General features: G+C 44.9%; 2 protein-coding genes, 1 long non-coding RNA gene and 1 other non-coding gene across 8 annotated transcripts; 1 reads left to right on the top strand and 3 right to left on the bottom strand.

The window, feature by feature from the left end:
• Nucleotides 1-2,356: 2,356 nt before the first annotated feature.
• slc25a3a (solute carrier family 25 member 3a) lies at nucleotides 2,357-7,776 on the bottom strand. Of its 4 annotated transcripts, none has more exons than XM_026142457.2 (8): nucleotides 7,630-7,776; nucleotides 7,024-7,186; nucleotides 6,149-6,273; nucleotides 4,560-4,739; nucleotides 4,120-4,301; nucleotides 3,464-3,636; nucleotides 3,185-3,295; nucleotides 2,357-2,808 (listed from the first exon to the last, which is right to left on the bottom strand). In XM_026142457.2, the coding sequence occupies exons 2-8, from the start codon at nucleotides 7,163-7,165 to the stop codon at nucleotides 2,648-2,650; spliced, it is 1,074 nt and encodes a 357-aa protein (XP_025998242.1). In that variant the 5' UTR covers nucleotides 7,166-7,186; nucleotides 7,630-7,776; the 3' UTR covers nucleotides 2,357-2,647. The 4 variants fall into 4 exon arrangements, with proteins under 4 accessions (XP_025998242.1, XP_025998241.1, XP_080146190.1 ...); XM_026142456.2 differs by lacking the exon at nucleotides 6,149-6,273 and adding an exon at nucleotides 5,178-5,302 and having other exon boundaries at nucleotides 7,630-7,772; XM_080290064.1 differs by having other exon boundaries at nucleotides 7,529-7,647.
• On the bottom strand, nucleotides 3,851-4,050 carry LOC113007211 (small nucleolar RNA SNORA53). The gene has a single exon (XR_003269889.1). It is a non-coding gene; the product is annotated as a small nucleolar RNA SNORA53 (small nucleolar RNA).
• On the top strand, nucleotides 7,658-14,479 carry LOC145420643 (uncharacterized). The gene is made up of 2 exons (XR_013901960.1): nucleotides 7,658-7,795; nucleotides 14,214-14,479. It is a non-coding gene; the product is annotated as an uncharacterized LOC145420643 (long non-coding RNA).
• On the bottom strand, nucleotides 9,722-19,759 carry tmpoa (thymopoietin a). Of its 2 annotated transcripts, XM_026194132.2 has the most exons (6): nucleotides 19,373-19,759; nucleotides 15,685-15,802; nucleotides 15,235-15,360; nucleotides 13,446-13,573; nucleotides 11,022-11,122; nucleotides 9,722-10,626 (listed from the first exon to the last, which is right to left on the bottom strand). In XM_026194132.2, exons 1-6 carry the CDS (start codon nucleotides 19,610-19,612, stop codon nucleotides 10,272-10,274), a joined length of 1,068 nt encoding a protein of 355 aa, XP_026049917.2. In that variant the 5' UTR covers nucleotides 19,613-19,759; the 3' UTR covers nucleotides 9,722-10,271. The 2 variants fall into 2 exon arrangements, with proteins under 2 accessions (XP_026049917.2, XP_026049919.2); XM_026194134.2 differs by lacking the exon at nucleotides 15,235-15,360.
• Between the last annotated feature and the right edge of the window lie 469 nt (nucleotides 19,760-20,228).

Here is a 20,228-nt window from a genome sequence, read left to right on the forward strand (position 1 = left end):
GATTCATCGATTAAAATCGATTCTGGCTTGGATAACGTAAAATCGATTCATTAAAATCCTGAATCGATTTTTTAATATAAATTTATTTTGTCCGAAATGCCAGAATCTCTGGTGACATCTCACAAAAAATTTCAAGAACCACCAAACAGTAAATGAGAGCAGGTACACGGATTCTTCACATAGACTTAAACACAGGGCGTGACCCGCGGATCAGAATCAGTTAGATGTCGCCTTTCTCACAGTCGGGGCTGAAAGTGAAAGCCGACAGCTCGCTGATCCGGGTCCGCGCTTTGTGTTCACGCCCTTTATGTGCTGATTCTAAGGCTGTTAGTTTGATCTCTCTCCAAACAATATTGACCGAACCAGCAGCAAAAGAAGATCCAAACGCTTCACATAAACATCGTCATGAATTCACTCTTTTACTGTTTTGCTTCCATTGCAATGCGCAGCTCTCTCTCTCTCCCTCTCTCCCTCTCCCTCTCTCTTTCTCTCTCTCTCTCTCGAACAGTTTTGCTTTCTTCATTATTCGCTTGCTTGTTACGCACAAGTCTACTGTTGCTTACAGCGCTGTCGGCCGCTGTTTTTTTTCCCTTTTACATTCTTCCGAAAAGAAAACCTCATTTCTGCTGTTCAATACTGAACAAATTTAAACTTTTTAATATTATTCAAAATGCAAAATGCTTAGCCGTGTCTCTAATAAAACCGCTGTAACGTCAGAGGTAATGTTCATTAATTAATGGTTTTCTTTCGTTTTTGATGTACTGCAGAATATTTTTATAAAATCCCAGGCCAGGAAAATCACCTACATGTTTTTCTGTGTTTTATCTTCAGCTACTTTGACACAAAGGCATCTGCTGTGATGCTCACAGCTTGGATAAAGTCTTGCGAGTGTCAGCTTCCTTTTTATAGATACAAAAATATGTAAATGTACTGATCTGAATTATATTTCTGACTGTCAAAATTTCCCAGATTTAAATTGAATCGAATCGAATCGAATTAAATCGAATCGTGGATCGAATCGATTCGGGACCTTGTGAATCGGAATTGAATCGATTCTAGAAATCAGTGACGATACCCAGCCCTAGTTGGAATGACAATGAAGCCACTTGACTTGACTTGCTTAGGGAGGGGCAGCGACTGGGTGGCGTGAGGGGAGGAAGACTGGACAAAGACCTCCTCTGGACTCCAGATATTATAATAACTAATAATTAAATGCAGAGAGGTGTATAAATACCAACAACAAATAGTAAGCAGGTCTCATAGGTACAGCCTATGGGCCTACTTCTAGCCAACTAGAAGTAGAGGACCGCAGTCCCAACAGCTGAGTGATTAAGGTAAAATTAACGTGGTAAAAGAGTAAAATGAATGCCTATGTGACCATCAACTATGGCTAATAGTGTGGCTTTTAAAAGAAAAGGCAGCTAAGATGCTAGTAATCATTTAACTTTACACTTAAATTGTCAATAGTTTCAAATTTAAGGTTGTGGGGTATGGTAATGAAATGGCCAGGTTTATATTTGCTAAATAAGGATCTTTCCTGATGCTCACTATAATTTTTTGAAGGAAAAAAAAAAATAAATCAGAAAAGGTCTGTTCTTCAGCATTAAAGTGACAATGGTCAATCTTTCTACTACTGCACAGCAACTGTTGATAATTGGGAAACTTCATTCTGAACACTGCTTATGTGTGGCCAATTGCATTGTGAGTTCTCTTCCTTTGGGCTCTGCCCTCCAGTCACTTGATTCATAGAGTGAGTGCATCAAACTGCAGCAGTGCTTGCGCAGCATATTGAATGGTTTGTGTGCATTGCTGCAGAGTTCTGCATGGGTAGGTTGTTGATTGCATGAGTGACAACAAATGTGGCCATCAAATGAAGTTATTTGCTCAGATGATATATTTTTCTCCCTTCGTACCCAAATATAATTCCATAGCATTTTCGGTAGGAGAAACATCCCTCTCAACTTCTTCAGCCTGAAGGTGGAGTAAGACCTCCCTCTGGTGGTACTCTAAAACACAGGCCCACCAAGAACACCTTGAACAGTGAACAGACTAGTCAGTCATCTCTAATTAAAATGTACCGATCTTCCAGTGAGTGTATTACACTACGCAAACAGTTGACAGAAATCTGGTTCTCCATGCTGATGACCTCAGGCAACTGAAACTAGCAGCATATGATGCATCACAACTACACCACCTTAAACCACTGCAAATTTCAGTGTAATACACAGAACCTTCCCAGTTATAGCAGTAGCGCTCCTTTAAAATTGATATTCCTGCACAGGGCAGATGCACTGTGATAGATGTTGTATAACCTTAAAAACAAACGCTTTAATTCAAAGCAGAAACAGACAACAGGTGTTTTCCAGGAAATATTTAATTAGAATTTCCAAATAATCTAAGGACAGGAACTGATAAAACCAGACTGATGTTTCTACAGAGAAAAATTATGTCAGACCCTTGATCAGCCAAGAGTGACGGCTCCATCTTCTCGCCCGTTTTGCTTTTAAATATACATGAGAAGTAGCACCCCTGGGCCCTGAAGAGCAGCAGGAGCTGAGGACATAAATACAGTGGCTGCTGTGTGCTGTAGGAATTTGGGGGTTTAAATGTGTTGCTTCTGGAGAATGCAGCTCAGTGACAAGATGGGTTACTCTGTAAGACCGAGCTTCTTCTTCAGGGACTCGGGCATCTCAGGTGGAGGGGGGCGTGGCAGGCGGAAGTACACCTTCACAGAATCGTAGATGAACCACTGCAGGGCTGTCAGAGTACCAATCATGATGATACGGGCAATAAGACCCTTCCACACACCTGAAAGAGACAGCAGTCCGTTATTCCTCACCTCACAAAACAGTGGTTCAGGTCAATCAAGTCCTACTTCAGTAGACACAAAAGCCACTTTGCTATCCACTGAACACAAAAATGTGCTAGACACAAAGTCATCATTCAACCCTACTTGAATGTAAACCAAGTACAGGAGGTGAGCAGTGTAAAAGTGAATTGTTCACAAAGTTGCACTCCTGAACCCCTGAGACACAACTGAGGCCTGATTGCAGGTATGCCATGACTCAAACTCCTCCCACAACATAGGAGCTGCTGAGAAGCTCTGCTCCTCCAGCAGTGGATGGTCATAAACCTCGTTTCATACTACTGCTGATGAAACAACTGAAATAATGTTGATACAAACCTTTGGGTCCCAGCCTCTTGAGGACCTGCATAGCAGTGCTGCCCTTCTCTTTGTTCAGCACAGACACGACCGAGTCAGCAGGGTGGGACACGATGGCACAGAACACACCAGCTGCACACAAAGCAACGAGACATTAGAAACCTCAACCTTGATTTTCTAGCCTTATACAGCAAAAATGATTGGAGTTTACTTTGCATGCTACAACTAAAGGTCTAGTAGTTACTCAAAATACATGGCAGCATTTAATCAACATCAGCAGGGAAACATCCCCAAACTCACCAATGTAACCAGCCGTAAAGGTCACAACCAGCTGCTCAGGTTTGGTGCACTCACTGCGGGGCTTAGGGACAACATACTTGTAGAGCATCTCCACAGTTCGCTCAAAGCAGGCAAACTTCATCATGGTGTAGGGGATCTGCCTCATCCACAAGGGAGCCACTCCTTTATAGAAACTGGGATTACAGGCAAAAAACAAGGAATGAGCTCAGAGACACTTGGCACTAGAACTTCATATAGAGATAAATATCCCCTAATTTTAAAGTAAGTTTTAGGCTCAGGTACCTGTGTAGCTTACACATTTTGCTGGTTAAATGTAGTTTAAAAAATAAATTAAAAAAAAAAATCACTCCAAACTGTCTTCCAGCTCTATGCAGAGACTATGTTGAATGTGTCCGTCCCCCAGGCTCGCTGCACTGGGAGATCCCTGCCCAGTGACAGGGTTGCCAGTGCAGCAGATGGGCTGGGGGACAGGTAGACTGTTCTCACACGCCAATGACTCAAGCACCTCCAACTGTACAGCCAGAAAGCTGCTGAGGAGCTCTGCTCAGAGAACAGCGCCCTCCAGAGGTGGATCTAAGGAGCGTGTTAGCATCACAAACTTGTTCTCCGTTTAATTATTCAATCAAGTGCTACCACACGTTATGGAACAAACTTACGCCCAGAGGCCCTCCTCTGCATACATCTTGGGGGCACACTCTCTGAGGGTGTTAGCATAGCCTGGCTGGGTCTGGATACGGACTTTGGCAGCCTCCATTGGAGCCAGAGCGATGTCAGCGAAGAACTCTGCGCTAGCTGAGGCAGCCAGGTACAGGGAGGTTCTCCACAGGTACGTATTCTCCTGTTGGTCACACAGTGGGAGAAAATAAGAGTAGTTCCAAGCAAGTCACACATAGCCTACACTGCATTTACACACATGAAGAAGGCAGTTCAGATTTCTCCAAAATAATGTGACAACTCAGAGCAGCTTCATGGTCAATAAACGCTCAAAGGACTCCTTTAAACTCATCCCATCTTTCTTCTGTAGACCAGAAGCATGATTCGTGCCCACCCTGCTTTGGCAGGCGTTCCCAGTCAAGTGTCAAAAAGTTCCACTCACCTCTCCTAGCAGGTCACTGTAGAGGATCTTGAACACTTCATAGAAACCAAACTTGCAGAGTCCCTGCATGGAGTAGCCAATGAAGGTAGGAGCCCAGCCCTTTGCCAGACCTCTGACACCATCTTCTCTCACCGTTACTGCAAATCCATTGCCAATGCTCTTGTATTTATCAGGATTCACCTAAGGAACAGAAACACTGGCGTGATCACCATATCAGCTCTGAACACAGGGGTTTTAGGGGTAGTGTTGTCTGCAGGTAACCAGCACCAGAAGGCTGACACTAAGAACATACTTGGACTGGAGACGTCTGTTTTCATGTCAGGTTACTGTTAATAACACTTATAATAATACTGTGTGAGGGCAAATAGAGTCATTTACTGTTAATTAAACTTGTCCATTTCTGCTTTGCTTGGTTTAACAAGCTCTTGTACACTCAGGATCCACATTCTCAAGAAGCAAACAGTTGTCTTTGTTTATTCAAAGTCACTTCAACTCAATGACTGATATTTATTTTAATATACAATAATTCGTAGACTCCTTGATAACATACTCATTAGTTGAAGGTTTGAGAGGCTGGCGTAGATGCTGGCTACTGGGAGGTTCAGCTTCCATACAAACCTGCAGACGGCACTTGACAAGGTCGAGGGGCACCACTGCTGTGTGTGTTAGGCCGCAACTCAGGATACCCCCAAAGCCACACAGAGCATAGTACTTTGAGGAGCCAAACTCGCAGCTGACTTCCTCTGTGGTAGAAGGGAGGGGACAAAGACATGCAGCATGCAAGGTCACATGCAACAGGACAAAAATCAACAAACACAGGGCCAAGTAATGGAAGGAGTCACCACTGAAACACCAAATAAGTGTGTTTTGCTCCAGGTCGCAACTGTTTCAATTCAGTGCCAACACCCTTCCATTATGGATGCCTCTGTCACCAACATGCCACCAATCATTAGGACAGTATGATCAAATCACTGTACAAATTCAGTATGAGCGGTCAGGGACCACAGTAATGTTTTGCAGTTAGGCAGTTCTCTCTCCTCGTTTACTGCTTTTCTTAACACACTTCAAACTTCCAACAGATCGTCAATATGTCAGTAAGTCTAAAAACAAATGCAAAACATTAGCAGGATCCCCAACTGATTAAAAACATGGTCTGATTAAACTGAAATAAAACAATATTCATTTCATTGGAATGATTACACACAGCAGAGAAACTGTCGTATCAAACGTACGGCTGTCTTTGCAGTCCTGTTAATGAACAGTCAGTGTGTTGCCTAAGCCAAACTCAGCTGTGTGTAATAAAACTGTCAAAAGAGAAACTGTTCTCCCTCAGGTCGGTCCTTCTGACCTTCAGACACTGGTCCTCTTCTGTGGGTGGCATTCATTTAACAATACCGTGAAAAATCATGCAGGTATGTTATGATCACTCCAACATGTCAGATTAATGGGAACTAATGGCAAAAACAAATTCACCACAACTATGCTGGTGACATTTCTCCCATGGAAAGATGCATTAATTTTTTTTAAAAGGACAAACAGAATTATGGTAAGTGGGCCAAAGACGATGGCAGCAAGCCGCAGCGACAGACCTGCATTCGGCATTTGACCAGATCGAGGGGAACGACAGCTGTGTGTGTGGTGCCACAGCTCAGAATCCCACCAAAGCCACACAGGATGAAATACTTCTGTGAGCCGAACTCACAACTGTCTCCCTCTGAAGAAACACAGGACAGACTTTAAGAACAGGGCAATATGAGCTCAGCATGACTGAGTCTGGAGCAGTGAGCTTATGGAAAGTTTGTCATCCACTTTTCCTCTTACCCAAAGAGCTTTTTACTGCCTGTATCATTTAACTAGGAAATTGGATATTTTGTCTTCCAAACTTAAACAAACACTAACAAACGTAAAAACTGCAGTTTCTGTTTCAAAAACAAATGATCCAAGCTTGATGTCAAATGGCTGGGCCTAGACTTGAGCAGGGAAGGAAGTTCAAATCTTGTGCTGAGACTTGGTTCTCTGAAAACCTGTTTGCAGACTGCAAGGCCCCAGATAAGAACACTGTTGTACTGTGTACCACAGCCATTGCGCCATCTGCCTTCAAAGGTGACCCCTGAGCAGCTCAGAGTCAGGGTCACATTCATTTTTGTTATAATTAGCGTTCAGAAAATCCTTAAAGTGTGTCAAACAGCGCATTGCTGTGCAAAGGCTGAGCGCTGCTGTGTCCTTCCGTGTCCTCCACGGGCGGCCTGTATGCAGGGCAGGCCCGACTGCTCCAACATCATCATCCAACAGTCCTCCGGACCACCTAACCCGTACATAAAACAAATCGAGTACACGTGCCTGCTCAAATAGTAAGTCCGACTACATATAATGTGCGAAAGTAGTTAGCCGCAACCGGGTACATCTGCTCAGCTAAGCTAACGCTAGCCTTGCAGCGACCTTTCGGAGTCTCGGCCGGCTTTACCGTCTACGGTGGCAGCTGCTGCCAATCGTCGGCTCCTCTGGCCCTTATGGCTCTGGAGGGGTTCTTCCACTTTCTGCAGGGTGAAGAGGGGGGCGCTGAACGGGTTGGCCCGGGCGATCTGCGTCAGTGTAGTGGGATACATGGTGGCGTCCTGCCGGCGGAGCTGCAGTGCAATGAGAGACAAGGTTAGCGTGAGCTAAGCTAACTGCTAACACAACCAACCCACTCGCGAAGAGTGGGTCACGTGCTGCTCAGCTTAGTTTGACTGTCAGCAGGAAAATCTTGGCTTAATGACCTCAACGCACCTAAACTACAACAGTTATCTAACGTTAATAAAAGTCGCCGAAAGGTTACCAACCAGCTGTACATGAGCTCAAAATGCACGGCAGGCTAGCATTACACTGGCTTTAACGACACGGTAAAATGCTATGCTACATCAAGCTAACGCGACCTAAAGGAGGAGTGTCTGCGCTTCACATTAGAGACAGAAATAAAATAAACCCGCCTTTCAACATGAATCGCGGTTTGACAGTTACACGTCCATAACAAACTAATCGCCATTAATTCTTTCCTCTGTTCTCTCTGAAGAAGAAAAGCACGACTCACTTTCAGTGTCCTAAGATGGCGCCTCCGCTTCGCTGTAACCGGCTGCTCGAAGAGGCCGAATGACCTCGCGCTAAAATGATTTGTCCTTTCGTGACGTCACCAATAGTGGGAGGTGGGGCACAACAAGTAAGTCTTCAGTCGTCATCAAGGCGGTCCTTGTCGACAGGTAAGACTGGGTAGTTGAAACACACTGGACTGTCATATTATATTCAACATTCAGGTGTTTGTGTTCTATAGAGTGACTTCTAATTAGAACTGTGAGAGGAACACCTCTCATAGTTCTAATTAGTTCTCAAAGTTCCGGCTGGGTAAAGCTTTGCTCTGAAGGTGTGATGAAGCCCCTTTGGAAGTACTGACATCTGCTGGTCATTCGATGTACAGCAGCCCTGCTGTGATAATACATATGGGCTACAAACACAGTGGATATGTTCACGTAATTATGTATCAGTTGCACAATACTCATGAAGTCCTGTATAAAATATTTTTATATATATATAAAGAGAGAGAGAGAGAGATAAAACGATTTGTTTATTCTCCGAGGAGAGTCCAGCAAAGCCTAAGAGCTCAGAAAAATACAAGAAGTCCTTCAGGAGGAAGCTGGAGTTCAAGCTTCAGCAGAACACCACAGGGGATGTGTGGAGTGGAATGAAGAAAATCACTGGGTTTAAAGTGACAACCGGTGGGCAGCCCGGAGATAGGAAATGAGCTGAACAGTTTCTTCATTCACAGCCCATGTCCACATGGGTCACGGAAAGACTGGCCCTGGCTCACCTGGGCAGTTCCCAGATCAACCAAATCTGGAAGTGGATGATACATTAATCTACATGCTCCAGAGAGGTTACGCCAACCTAAATAGTAATGACTGCACGGCCAGGATCACTCACGCATTTCACAACACCAATTGCCTCAGGGCAGTTTATATTTCTGGGGGGCACCGAGTCTTTTCCAAGCCAGCCGAGAGTTATCTCCAGCATGTCCTGGGTGTGCCACTGAGCCTCCTCCTGGTACGACCTACTCATTTTATTCAGGTGTGTTGCAACAGGGACACATGGAAAAGTTTCAGGACACCGGCCCTCAAGGACTGGACTTCCAGACCCCTGCTCTGGAGGATGCTACAATGATCAGTTTGTCGATCTCCCGTTTCACTCTTCACTCAATCACAAACAAGACCCATAGATCTTTGAACTCCTCCACCTGGGGTAGTAACTCATCACTGACCTGAAGCAGGCTCTACACCCTTTTCTGGGTGTGAGCTTTTTCCTGGTCCTTCTTTCAGTCCTGCTTTATTTTGACGGTTAGTTTAGTTATGCAACTTTGAGTTCTCTCCCTGGTTTAAATTCAGTCTGTATTCATTTCCCCATTCTCTGTTCAGTTATCGTCATCTCTGGTTCAAATTCCTGAAAATATCCACTGTGTGACCAGCACAACAGATACCAAGGCCAGGGTTATTAGACAGTCTGTCATGACCAGAAACGGCTCTTAACATTACAGCGGTTAAAAAGAGTTTCCAGTTATGTATGTTAGGTACACTATAGATTTCCCACTGAAGCATAATTCAGCCATTAGACTGCATAGTTATAGTGGAAGGCACTGTAAGTGTTAAGGAGTAAGACTGGTTTTCTCCTGACCTTCCAGTAACTGCTGACAGTGCAATAATTGTCAGTAGTTACTGAATAACTGAAGCCTTTCATTGAACTGCCAAATAAACACATTGGTCCTCTCTTTCTGGCCGGACACGTGGCAGCACTTCTGCTATCATTTGTTTGTATTTAACAAAATAAAAGTGCAGACATAAGTGTACACATTAGTTTTTGACTCTCTCACTGAACTACACAGCCTCAGCATGTCTGTACTCTCTGCTCATATTGCCTTCATATTAAATCATTGTAACATTGCACACAAATCCTGCCTAACAAAAAAAGTCACTTCATTAGCATTCTAGTTCTTCATGTGAGTATACGGGCCAGAAGTAGGAGTGGCGTGGGCCGCAAGTGGCCCCCCGGGCCGCGAGTTCGACACCCCTGTTCTGCAGTATTGATCAGAATTTCATTAAACTTAAGAGAAAATGTAATACATTGTTTGAGAAAATGTATTTGGGTATAAAATTTTATTACAAGAGAAGATTAGGAAAATAGTGGGGCAGGCTTTAAAAAGCATTTGAACTATAACAAGAAGCCTCCGTGTCTCAATAACAAAGATGGTCCAAGGTACAAACCAGAATAGCAGCTTCAGACTCTTAAAGACTGTTAAGAACAGAGATACTAAGGCATATTTTGAAAAGTTACAATCACACACACATTCACACCATGCAAGTACGACTAAAAACAAAACGACGAGGCTCCTGTGTCTTTGAAAGCTCCTGTGTGTGTTGATTAGTGACTGGCTTCGTCATCACCTGAGGTCCTAGCTTAAGGATGAACCGCAGACAGGGCTGCTGGGTGCTTTCACAATGAGAGTCATTGAAATGTATTTCTCTTCTCTATAAAAGCTTATTCAGAAATGAGGGCAAAAAAGTAGAATAGTACAAAATCTGTGATCGCAGCAAAATGTAAAGAACACTTAACACACTTAAACATTAATGAAACATGAACGAGTTAAAGCAGACTAAGTCTTCTTCACCTCTCAGTCTCCAGCTGTGCTCTCTATGCTGTGCTACCAGCAGCCACCTCCATGTCTGAGGTCTGAAATGGGTTTATGGAGGTGGTCTCCATGGCCTGGTAAACGAGGAAGAGGAAAGTGGCCACGATGGCCAACAGGAAGAGCTTTATCCACAGAGACATGCTGCGCTGTGCTGCTTGGGTCTGCCCTGCAGGCGGGAGGCTGGAGGAGGTGGTTTTGGGTGGCAGGCTGGATACTCTGTTTACTGAGTAGCTCTGAGTGTAGGAGGAGATGCTGGTCTTGGTGGCTTTTGGAGAGAACAGGCTGTCATCACTCCACAGGTCACTGGATGTCACAGGGCGCCCTGCTGCTCCTCGGATGGGCCGGCGACAGGTGGCACTACAAGAGAAACATTTAAGATTTAATATTCACAGAGACCTCAGCTCGTCATGTAGAGCAGATAATGTACTGGACTTTCCACTGTTCTGAGTCTCGGTCAATCCAGTAACTGCTGTCAAAAAAAATCCTTGTTATGACAGCACTTACTGACCCTGGCCATGCCAAGTTAAAAGACACTGTAGAGACTTCTGCTCCACTTACAATGCCATGGACTAGTATTTGGCCCCTTCACACTTGTTAAAGTAGTAATTTTAATATCTTTTACTTTCGCTCTGGGGTTCATGTCCTGCTTTCTGTGGTGCCAACTTTAGAAGATCTCGGAATATTTATTTTACTGCTGACTAAAAACATCAAACTTCATTTCCGGTAAGAAAAGAACAGCCGACTGCACTTACGTGATTCCCGCTGGACCGCTCCGGTCATTAAGAAAGAGCTCCTTCAGAACGTCTTTCTCGTCTACTTTTAGGGTTTGATCACTGGCTGCGATTTTCTCCACCTACACAGACAAGAGAAATCAAGGTTAAGCTGGGAAATGAACACACTGTTGGACAGTGTAGATGCACAGCCCATCGTGTCCTCCTCTGCCACTCACTTCTCCCCCTCGATGCCTCCCTTGGACATCGATCGCCTCATTTTGTGCCAACGAAGGAAAAAGCAACACCCTATCTGATGCTGCTGTCGCATACGGAGCACCACCCGCATTGCCTTACCCGGGACCTTTCAGTAAAACAAACATCTGGCTGAGTACCACGGGACTCTGGTCCCAAGTCCAAAACAGGCCAGCGAGTGTGCTCGTCTTCCCAGATAAACTGAGCTTTGCTTTATTCGTCCTTTTGTGGTTAAATCAATTCTTAATCTCTCAACTGTCTTGAGTTATCCAGAAATGTGACGATCCACAACACTTTCCGTGTCTCCCACTTCAAGCCGGTTCATTTCAGAGGGCTTGAGAAAGAAGACAACGTCACCTCTTTAGGTCTGTGAAGAAGTTTAAGTTCTCATCAAAGAGGCTGCTGGAGAGTCTCAGGCCTACAGCTGAACAGACAACATTGTATCCACACGATGGGTATAAAGGAGCTGTTATTAATTGACCTTTATAAACCCCGTTCATGCCTTTGCAAAGGTTTTAACTTTCTTTTAAATAAATCTCAGAAAGTCAGTTTGGTTTAGATATTCAAATGATTTTTCACAACATCTGCCACCCTCAGCCTGCTGCTGGCCTTCATCTGACAGAAAGTAAAGGACCTCAGTCTTTCTCGTAAAGGGTTCTGTGTTCTTAATGAAGTCCCGTTAATTTGTCAGTGGAACCCTTTGAAATTCAGATTATCTGGTAGCAGCATAAACCAGATTGACTTGAAGTTTGTCTTGAATTTTTTAAATTAAGAAAAGGAGATGGTGGTTTTATTACTTCAGCAGGAGGAAGTAAATTAAGTGAACTGCATATTGAAGACCACGCTATATTCATTAACTTCCCTTAATCTGATTACGGAGCAATGAGAGAACCTCCACAATATTCACAACTGTACTTACTGAAATCATGGCAACACTGGTAGAAATGAAATGGAAAAACACCTCAGCAGGTGCATGTGCAGTGCCTGAGCAGCAGGGGGTTCTGTTGCTACAACCAGCAGCACAGTATCAGATCACAGCACTCACATTACATAACTTCACACTGCTGTTATTTCTTCTCTTTAAGCAGCTTTGACTGTACAGACAGAGTGGGGAGAGGGCTAAAAGTGGACTGCTTCAGGTGGCTCCAGTAAACAAGGACACAAACAGACAGATATCACAGGCACTGTGGAGAAATTAATCCACATCATGTGGTTTGAGTGTGACTAGAAGCAAGCTGATCCACTGAAGCAGTCTCACACTGAGCTTGAGTGAGTGCACTTGAGCTTCGAGGATGAAGAAGATACCATGCCGTGTCAGAGGAAACTGTGATTAAAGGCAGCTGCAGGGGTCCCACTATATTACACTTACTACATCTGCATGATACGTCACAATGATCTGCTTCTTGCTGCCACATACAGCTTTGATCGCCAAAATCCAAAAAGTCCGGTCATTGGAACCATTCCACTTTCACTGATAGAGGAGCAGGGAGTCCTGTTCCTGAAGCAAAGACTTGTGGGTCACTTCCACACTTGTACTTTAGTTTTTCTGGTGCAGTATAAATTTCATTTCATATTCACGTACGTCTTTTCATACATGAATAAGAGCTCTATGAGAATTTAGCAGGTAAATTTTCAGCAGTTTCTCATATGTAGCACAGAGCAAGAGATACAGAGCCTGGTTCATTACAGGCCTTTTAAAGGACGCATGATGTGGTCCCTCCGAACTCCACACACAATACCCGTGGCCTTGCTCTCGGCTAGAAGCCTAATAGTCAAGAAGAACAGAACCATTAAAAACATGAGAACCTCTCTGAACGCACTTTCCGCTACAGTGCATTGACGGCATACAAAGTAAACATGGGTAAGAGCAGATTACCGTTGGATGCTATCAAGTAACGGACACCTAAGAGCCTCTTTGGGACTCCCCTCACCGCTTAGCCCGTTTCTAGGTGTGACACAAACAGAGTTGCAGCTTTAAAGAGTGACCAGCAGTGGAATTATGAACGGTCCGTGTCAAGCTGCTGCCGTCACAGATGAGTGGAAGCCATCACAGGGGGTCCCGGTGAGTAAGCGACACGCAGCTCTACTAACACAGCAGCCGGGCACTGACACAGAGCACCAGACATCCCTTTGTTCTGCTGCCAGTGACGGACATTGAGCGGAAAGAGTGACAGGTCTGTTCTCTGTAAGTGCGGTGAACACCCGTCTTACCGCAGCGTGCTGGCTGCTGTGGCTGCGAGTGGACATGACCGTCTTCTCTCTGCTCCTCACTGTTCTCTCAACCACAGGAGCTGGTTCTGGTTCCTCCACAGGCTCTGGACCACCAGCTGCAATCACCTCTGGCAAAACGGACAGTCACACAAAACACTATTTAAAACATTTAATACCTTATTTATTCATTCATTTCCAATTTTTATTAATTATTGACACATTTAATTCATTATTTAATGATGCATCTCTTTAATTCATTTTGGCACTCCTGACCCTGCTGCTGTGTTCATGAATTAATTTTATTGGTCAGCCTCACCCATCAAAGTCAGGGGGCGGGGTTAACAAGACAGGTCAATCCTAGATAATCTGATTGCTTTGAACTGGTGGTAGAGATGTCGCTAGCTCTGCTAACAGCTGACAGAGTGTACCGAGCGCTCAGCCCTGGCGTTCCAGGTTAACTGTTTTTTACATTAACTGGTTAGATTTTGTTACATTGTCAAAAACATGTCCATTATGCTAGCAGTGTCCAAGAATTCTTTACCCCCTCCCCCCTGCAATGGCTCTGCGCCCATTGTTAGGGCATATAGTTCAGGTAGTAACTATATGCTATAAATCACATAGAGCTGGATCAGGTGACCCTAGGTCTAGGCTGCTGGGGGATTCCCATGATGCACTGAGTGTTTCTTCTTCAGTCCCATTTTTCATTATGTGTTCATACACCTTTCTACGATGAATCATTAGTTATTAACCTCTGGCTCTCTTATACAGCGTCTCTTTGTCCTGTCTTCCTCCCCTAACCCCAACTGGACGCAGAAGATTGCTGCTCCTCGCTGAGCCTGGTTCTGCTGGAGAGTTCTTCCTGTTAAAAGGCGGTGTGGCCTTTTCATTCTCGCCAAAGCGCTTGCTCACAGTGGGTCATATGATTGCTCTCATTTTCTCTGTATTACTGAAGGCTCTTTACCTTGCAATGCTGCAGCCTTGAGGTAACTGTTGTTGTGGTTAAAACTGAAATAAAACTGAATTGAATTAACAAATTGACAACAAATTTTTTTCTTTATCTTTGGAGTCTTGGGAAGCTCCAGAGTCTGGAATTTGCAGGCAATTTGGAGCTCCTTTAATATGGCTATGTGGATATGTAGAAATACAGTAGTGAATTTTCTCCCGTGTGATGAGCTGGCTCTGGTTGATGTGATGGAGGACTGTCTTAAAGGAGAGATGATGGACCTCCAGCACTGCAACCTTTTCCTCAAAACCTCCAAGATAGTGGCAGACAAAGGTCAGGAGCTGGAGCTGCACTGACCCCATGCTACAGAAAGATGTCTGAATACATGCCTCAGCAGATCATGTGTTACACAACATAAAGCCCCCTTGAGGTAACTGTTGTTGTGATTTGGTGCTATATAAATAAAACTAAATTGCACCTGCTGTCTTGGAACGTCTGCCCCCCTCCTCCTTTCACGTAATGGTACGATCCCAGTCTGTATTTGATTGTGATATGATTGTGCCCCTCAAAATAAAGCCCCCACCTCTGCCTCCATGATTTTTCAGCAGGGCTGAAGATTCAGCCCCCACGTACTAACAGGCCATCAATAAATGACATATGAAATTATCTTGCAGGCCGGATACAACTGTATCAGGACATACGTTTGACATCTGTTCTACACACAACATCCCCTTCATCAACACACGATATCACATTTCTCATATAGGTGATGAGGGAACATTTCAAATCCAAGCACTCATTAAAGTGCAGCAGCGCTGAATGAGCTGCACCGTGGGTCCTTCCTACCGTCCTCCCTGTCACTGTAGAGGTCAGACTCTGAGCCTACGAGCATCAGCTGTGGTGGCGGAGGCTGTGGAGGCCCTTCATCCAGCAACTTTTGTAGCTTCTTCTCATACAGCTTCCGGGTGGAGGCTGGGAGGACAAGACAAGGGTGATGTTGTAGCAGTGAAACCAACCTGGTTAATCCAGTAATGGGAGAAGTATCTGTCCCCTTCCTAATTTTTTCAAGTTTCACTACAGCTCATAGAATAAATGCTGTTTGCAGACAGTCAAGCAAACTATAAGCAATCTCAGCAACCTTGCTGACGACCAAAGCAACAACGTTTTTGGTGCAACACCCTCTTTGCAACCAATTTTCCCCTGGGACTGTCTGCATCTGTCATTTTACAAATGCGCAGTGAGTGCAGTCTCTGTGCCCACTATGGTGTCTGCAATGGTGAGCAGGATTACACTCACCCACAATTGGCCCCACGTCTAGTCCACGCTCGAGCAGTTCATCCCTCAGGCTCTTGTCACTCAGCGCAGTCACATCAAGCTCAGTCGGTCGAACCTTGTCTGTTTTCCTGGTGGCTTTCTGTGGAAAACAGCAGGGCAGCACACAAAACAAATGATCAGAGCCAGAACGGAGCCAGCGATAGATTTTTTTTAGCCTGAAGGCAAATAATCACAAAGTAATGACTGACAAGAGTCACCTAACACAGTTTCATTTTCAAAGAACCAGCACACACACTGCTAAGTTCACCAAGCCATCAAAAATAAATAAATTAAAAAATACTTAGACGTTAAGCAACATTAAAAATGAATACTGAATTATATACTCAGTTGCAGTGCCAGCCTCACACAGACACACACACCTACAGCTGGAGTAGTTAGCGTGCATCATGTTAAACTTTAGGACTGTCAGAGGTCAGTAAAGCTGCTGATTCAACAACACTCAAATATTAAATTGTTACCATAAACATTAACACTAACCATTGACAATTCCGATGTTTCCATGTGTTTTTATGTATTCGTATTGGTTAACAGACTTCAGTGAACAGGATTTACAAAGGGGTTATACATACAATAAAGAAGTTACCCGTTTTGTAGGTACCTTTATGACTCTGTGTTACTGTACCAACATGATCCCTAATCCAACCAATCTGTTGTTGGTCACTTAAAATATCTTTGTACATCTATTGTTATATATGCTTCTTTCTCTCCCCGAAGCTGATTTTATGGTCAAAGGTAGCACCTCCTCTCTGCCTGCAGACAGCTCTGTGGTCAGATGGAGGCAGTGTACAGTCTGTGGGCCACTCTGCTTGTGTTGTTGGTAAGTGAAGTTCTAAACCTGACAGTGCTGAAGTGAAACTCTGTGTTAGAAACAAGGAAACATATCGCTGCAGTCACTGCCTGTGCTTTTAGTGCTGGATTTCTTTCTTTTTTTTGCAGTTCTCTCCCTCGTGCTGAACCCCACTATCGCTCCTTCTCTATTCTGGCCCAACATTTTGAGACAATTATGTCATCTGGTTCAGGTGATGTGTAGTCAGGATCTTGGAAGAGTGCACAGGAGTGCGTCTCAGATGGGTGAAAAGCCCTCTCCCCCCCTCTGTCACCCGGAATAGTGTAGCAGAAGGACTCTGCTCATAACATGGGAACTCATGTGAACGACAGAAGTCAAACTGCAGAAATTTTCCAGAGCAGAAAGGTGGTTACCACCTGTAACGTTCTGGATAACACTGCTGTCACTGCACATAAGCAAAGCCTTTTTCAAAAATCCAGGAGTAGTATGCAGGAAGATTCGTTATTTTATGAATACTTCATTCCTAAACCACCGTTGAGCAGATGTGAAAACTTACTCATGTACACAAACACGTTCTTTAATTTCCTGAAAGGAAGCTGCCAGGGGAAATATTTAGGGAGGAGAATGGGACCGTCTGAAGATGCTGGAGGCGCTTCATCATAGTCTGAAGTTTTACTTAGCGGCTGACAGGAAATTACTTGTGAGGCCAGCATAGTGGCATGATGCTGTGTCTCCTAATTAACAAAACTAAAGGCAGCTCTGCCTTGGAGCAAATCAAATAAACGTACAGTAAATATGTTGCTGAATGCAGCAGCGACATCATACTTCTGAAGACTCAACAGGACAGCTGTCGATAGCTTGTTGGTGGACAGGAACCCTCAGCTTTCTTCTTAGCTAGGCGCTACATGGCTCCAAAGGAGCGTACATGTGTGTGTTGAATGCACAGCTATAAAAATGTGACTCCTGGTTATTGAAGTAGAATTTACGGTCAAGCAGAGCGACCACATTCGCTGTCCACTGTACTCCACGAACTGCCGTCTGTCTGCAGAGGGAGAGCAAAGCTCTAACATACAAAGAGCTGAAGTGAAACTCTGTATTAGAAACAATGACAATTGTGAAACAGCTGGATGTGAACCCAGCTGTTTCACAATCACAGCAGCAGCTCCAAAGACTGCAAGAGTGGAAGGAGGAGGAGGAGGAGGAGGAGGAGGAGGAGAAGTGCCTCTGCAGACCACACCCTGGCCTTTACAGCCATAACTGAACTAAAGAGCTCACAGCTCTGTGGAACAAACTCACTGTGGACTCTCAGACTCTTCATAGAGTCCTGGACAGACGCTCACACATTCCTCACACTTTACAACAATCCATCCAAATCTCATTCAGACCAACATCTAATCTGAAAACATGAAGCTTTGCAGACTCGAAGAGTCACAGCGAGTATCCTCTTTCATGTCAGTCACTGAAAAATGTCAGGAATTCATTTTTGGGCACCTCCCTTTGCAGCCTGTAATCCCTCAGGTATGTGAGCAGCAGCTTTCACAAGATAAACGGCATCAACACTCTAGTGCCAAGACACCAACTATGCTGAGTCGGAGTTCTTCCTAGCAAAAGCATTTCCTCAATGTTCACAATGATAATGTAAGCAGCTGCAGGAAAACATCTGTCTGCTCCACCACCTAAACCATGAAACCGCACTAAACACTCACTGCAAGAGCCACAGCACATGGTGGCTCAGTTATAATAATGGATTGGATTTATATAGCGCTTTTCAAGGCACCCAAAGCGCTTTACAATACCACTATTCATTCACTCTCACACATCACCTCTGCAATCATTATACTCTTATTGAAACAGCAGGCCTTTGGACAACATGGAAATGTGTACTTTTTATAAAAACTACATACTAGTATCATCTAGTACTGCCTGTAGTTTTAAAGTGGGCACACATCCCACTCACTTTAAAAGTGGAAACGTGTAAGATGCACTGTTTCTGTTACAACCTGAACTGATCATCAATCTGCGTCACAGCCAAATTCAGCTATTTCATGAGAAACCCGCTAAAAAACAGGCTGGAGTGCCAGCCTCCCCAAGGGACAAAGCGGGAGGGCTGCTTCAGGAAGGATACCCTGCAGACTTCAACACCGCCTCCTGGTCTATAATAAAATGCTAAATAGTAGTGTCACTCCTGTTTTCAGACACTTTGCTCTGTCAGACCTGAACAGACATCAGTTCGAACACCTGCCAGTTTGTCCTCAGCATCAGAACAAATCTCTTCCTGACTGAGTGCATGGCCTCTAACCTCAAACTCTTTATCCCACCTACAAAAACGAGTAACCGCTGTGCACATGAGCGCGCTGATGCAGAGCTGAAAACTATCAAAAGGCTCTCGTTCCAGTTCAATGTAGTCGGCAGAAACCTTCATTCACAGATCTGTGTCTGTGTCTCTGTCTACATCTTTTCTGTATGTGCGCTAAAACTTTCTTCTGCGTCACGATGGAGAGTCCCCAGCTGCTGCGGGATTAGTAAGGATGGGGCTGGAACTGAAGCAAAGAAGGAAACTCTGTGGGGAGGTGAGACCTGTGAGACTGGTTTGTGGGAAGTGATCTGGATTTGCTCTGCGATTCATTCACGAGACTGCCTTATACTTTCAATCGGAATGACGTTTCCAGTTATGTCTGTGAGGAGAGAGCGCACGTTTCAATGTGAGCCGTGTCCGATGGATGTGTTCTGAACATCCGAAACTATGCTGCGAACATTTACAGTAGTTAACAGACGACGAGTTCAGAACGTGGATTTTGGTGGCTGAGTAATCCTGGTGGGTGTGGAAGTGTGCAAATGAGACGGGAGTGGGAGAGCACTTACTCTACCGGAGGAGCGGCTGGTGTCAGGCAGCGCGGGCGGAGGCAGCTCCTCGTCGCTGGAGAACGAGTCCGCAGCTGCAGCCGCGGGGCGTGTGCTTTGGCCGGCCAGCTTCGTAAGATACAGCTGCACGTACACGTCCTTCGTGGGGTTGCCGCTCGGGAGCTCCACGTTGTTGGCCAGCAGCTCGCTCTTTAGCTTCTCCTTGGTGAGCACAGAGGGGTCGCCCAGGTACTCCGGCATGTCGGCGAGAAGACGACCGGGCAACGGGTCAGCAAGTAACAGCTAGCAGAAAACAGCGGAGCCGCTGATGGCGGATCGGGCAACCAGCGCCGCCCACTGGACCGAACTGGCAGAGTAGTGTGTGCTTCAAAGAAGCACGTGGATATGAGCTGCTGTCTATCCTCTCGCTCCCTCCTCCTCTCGGGAGAAGGAAGGAATTAAAGTGGGAAGAAATGAGGAATGCTGCACGGTCCTGACCGGAAGTGGCAGTTGGTAAAGCCCACCTCCTTCCGCTACAAGCTGGGACTGATCAGAGCCAGAGGCTCAGTCACTGCGCAGAACTCATGCCCAGTGAAATCCAGCTCTTCATTCACAGACTGCTCACTGAGGAACTGGATACAGGAACACCATTAGATGTAATGTGATCATGTTAGACACGAAGATCCTTTTGGGTTCTGTCACTGAAAATTTGCTCAGATGTCACAGTTATGGATATTTGTGCTTTCTAGTTCACACCTGATGATCAGCTCTGTTGCAGAAGTCAGCCAGTGCTACATTATTTTATAGATTTAATTCTCTGAAACTGATGAACTATTGTTTACTCAATACAAAAAGTGTAGTTAGCAGAGAAACTCCC

The sequence above is a fragment of the Astatotilapia calliptera genome, chromosome 15 (assembly GCF_964374335.1).
Source record: "Astatotilapia calliptera chromosome 15, fAstCal68.1, whole genome shotgun sequence".
Classification (NCBI taxonomy): domain Eukaryota; kingdom Metazoa; phylum Chordata; class Actinopteri; order Cichliformes; family Cichlidae; genus Astatotilapia; species Astatotilapia calliptera.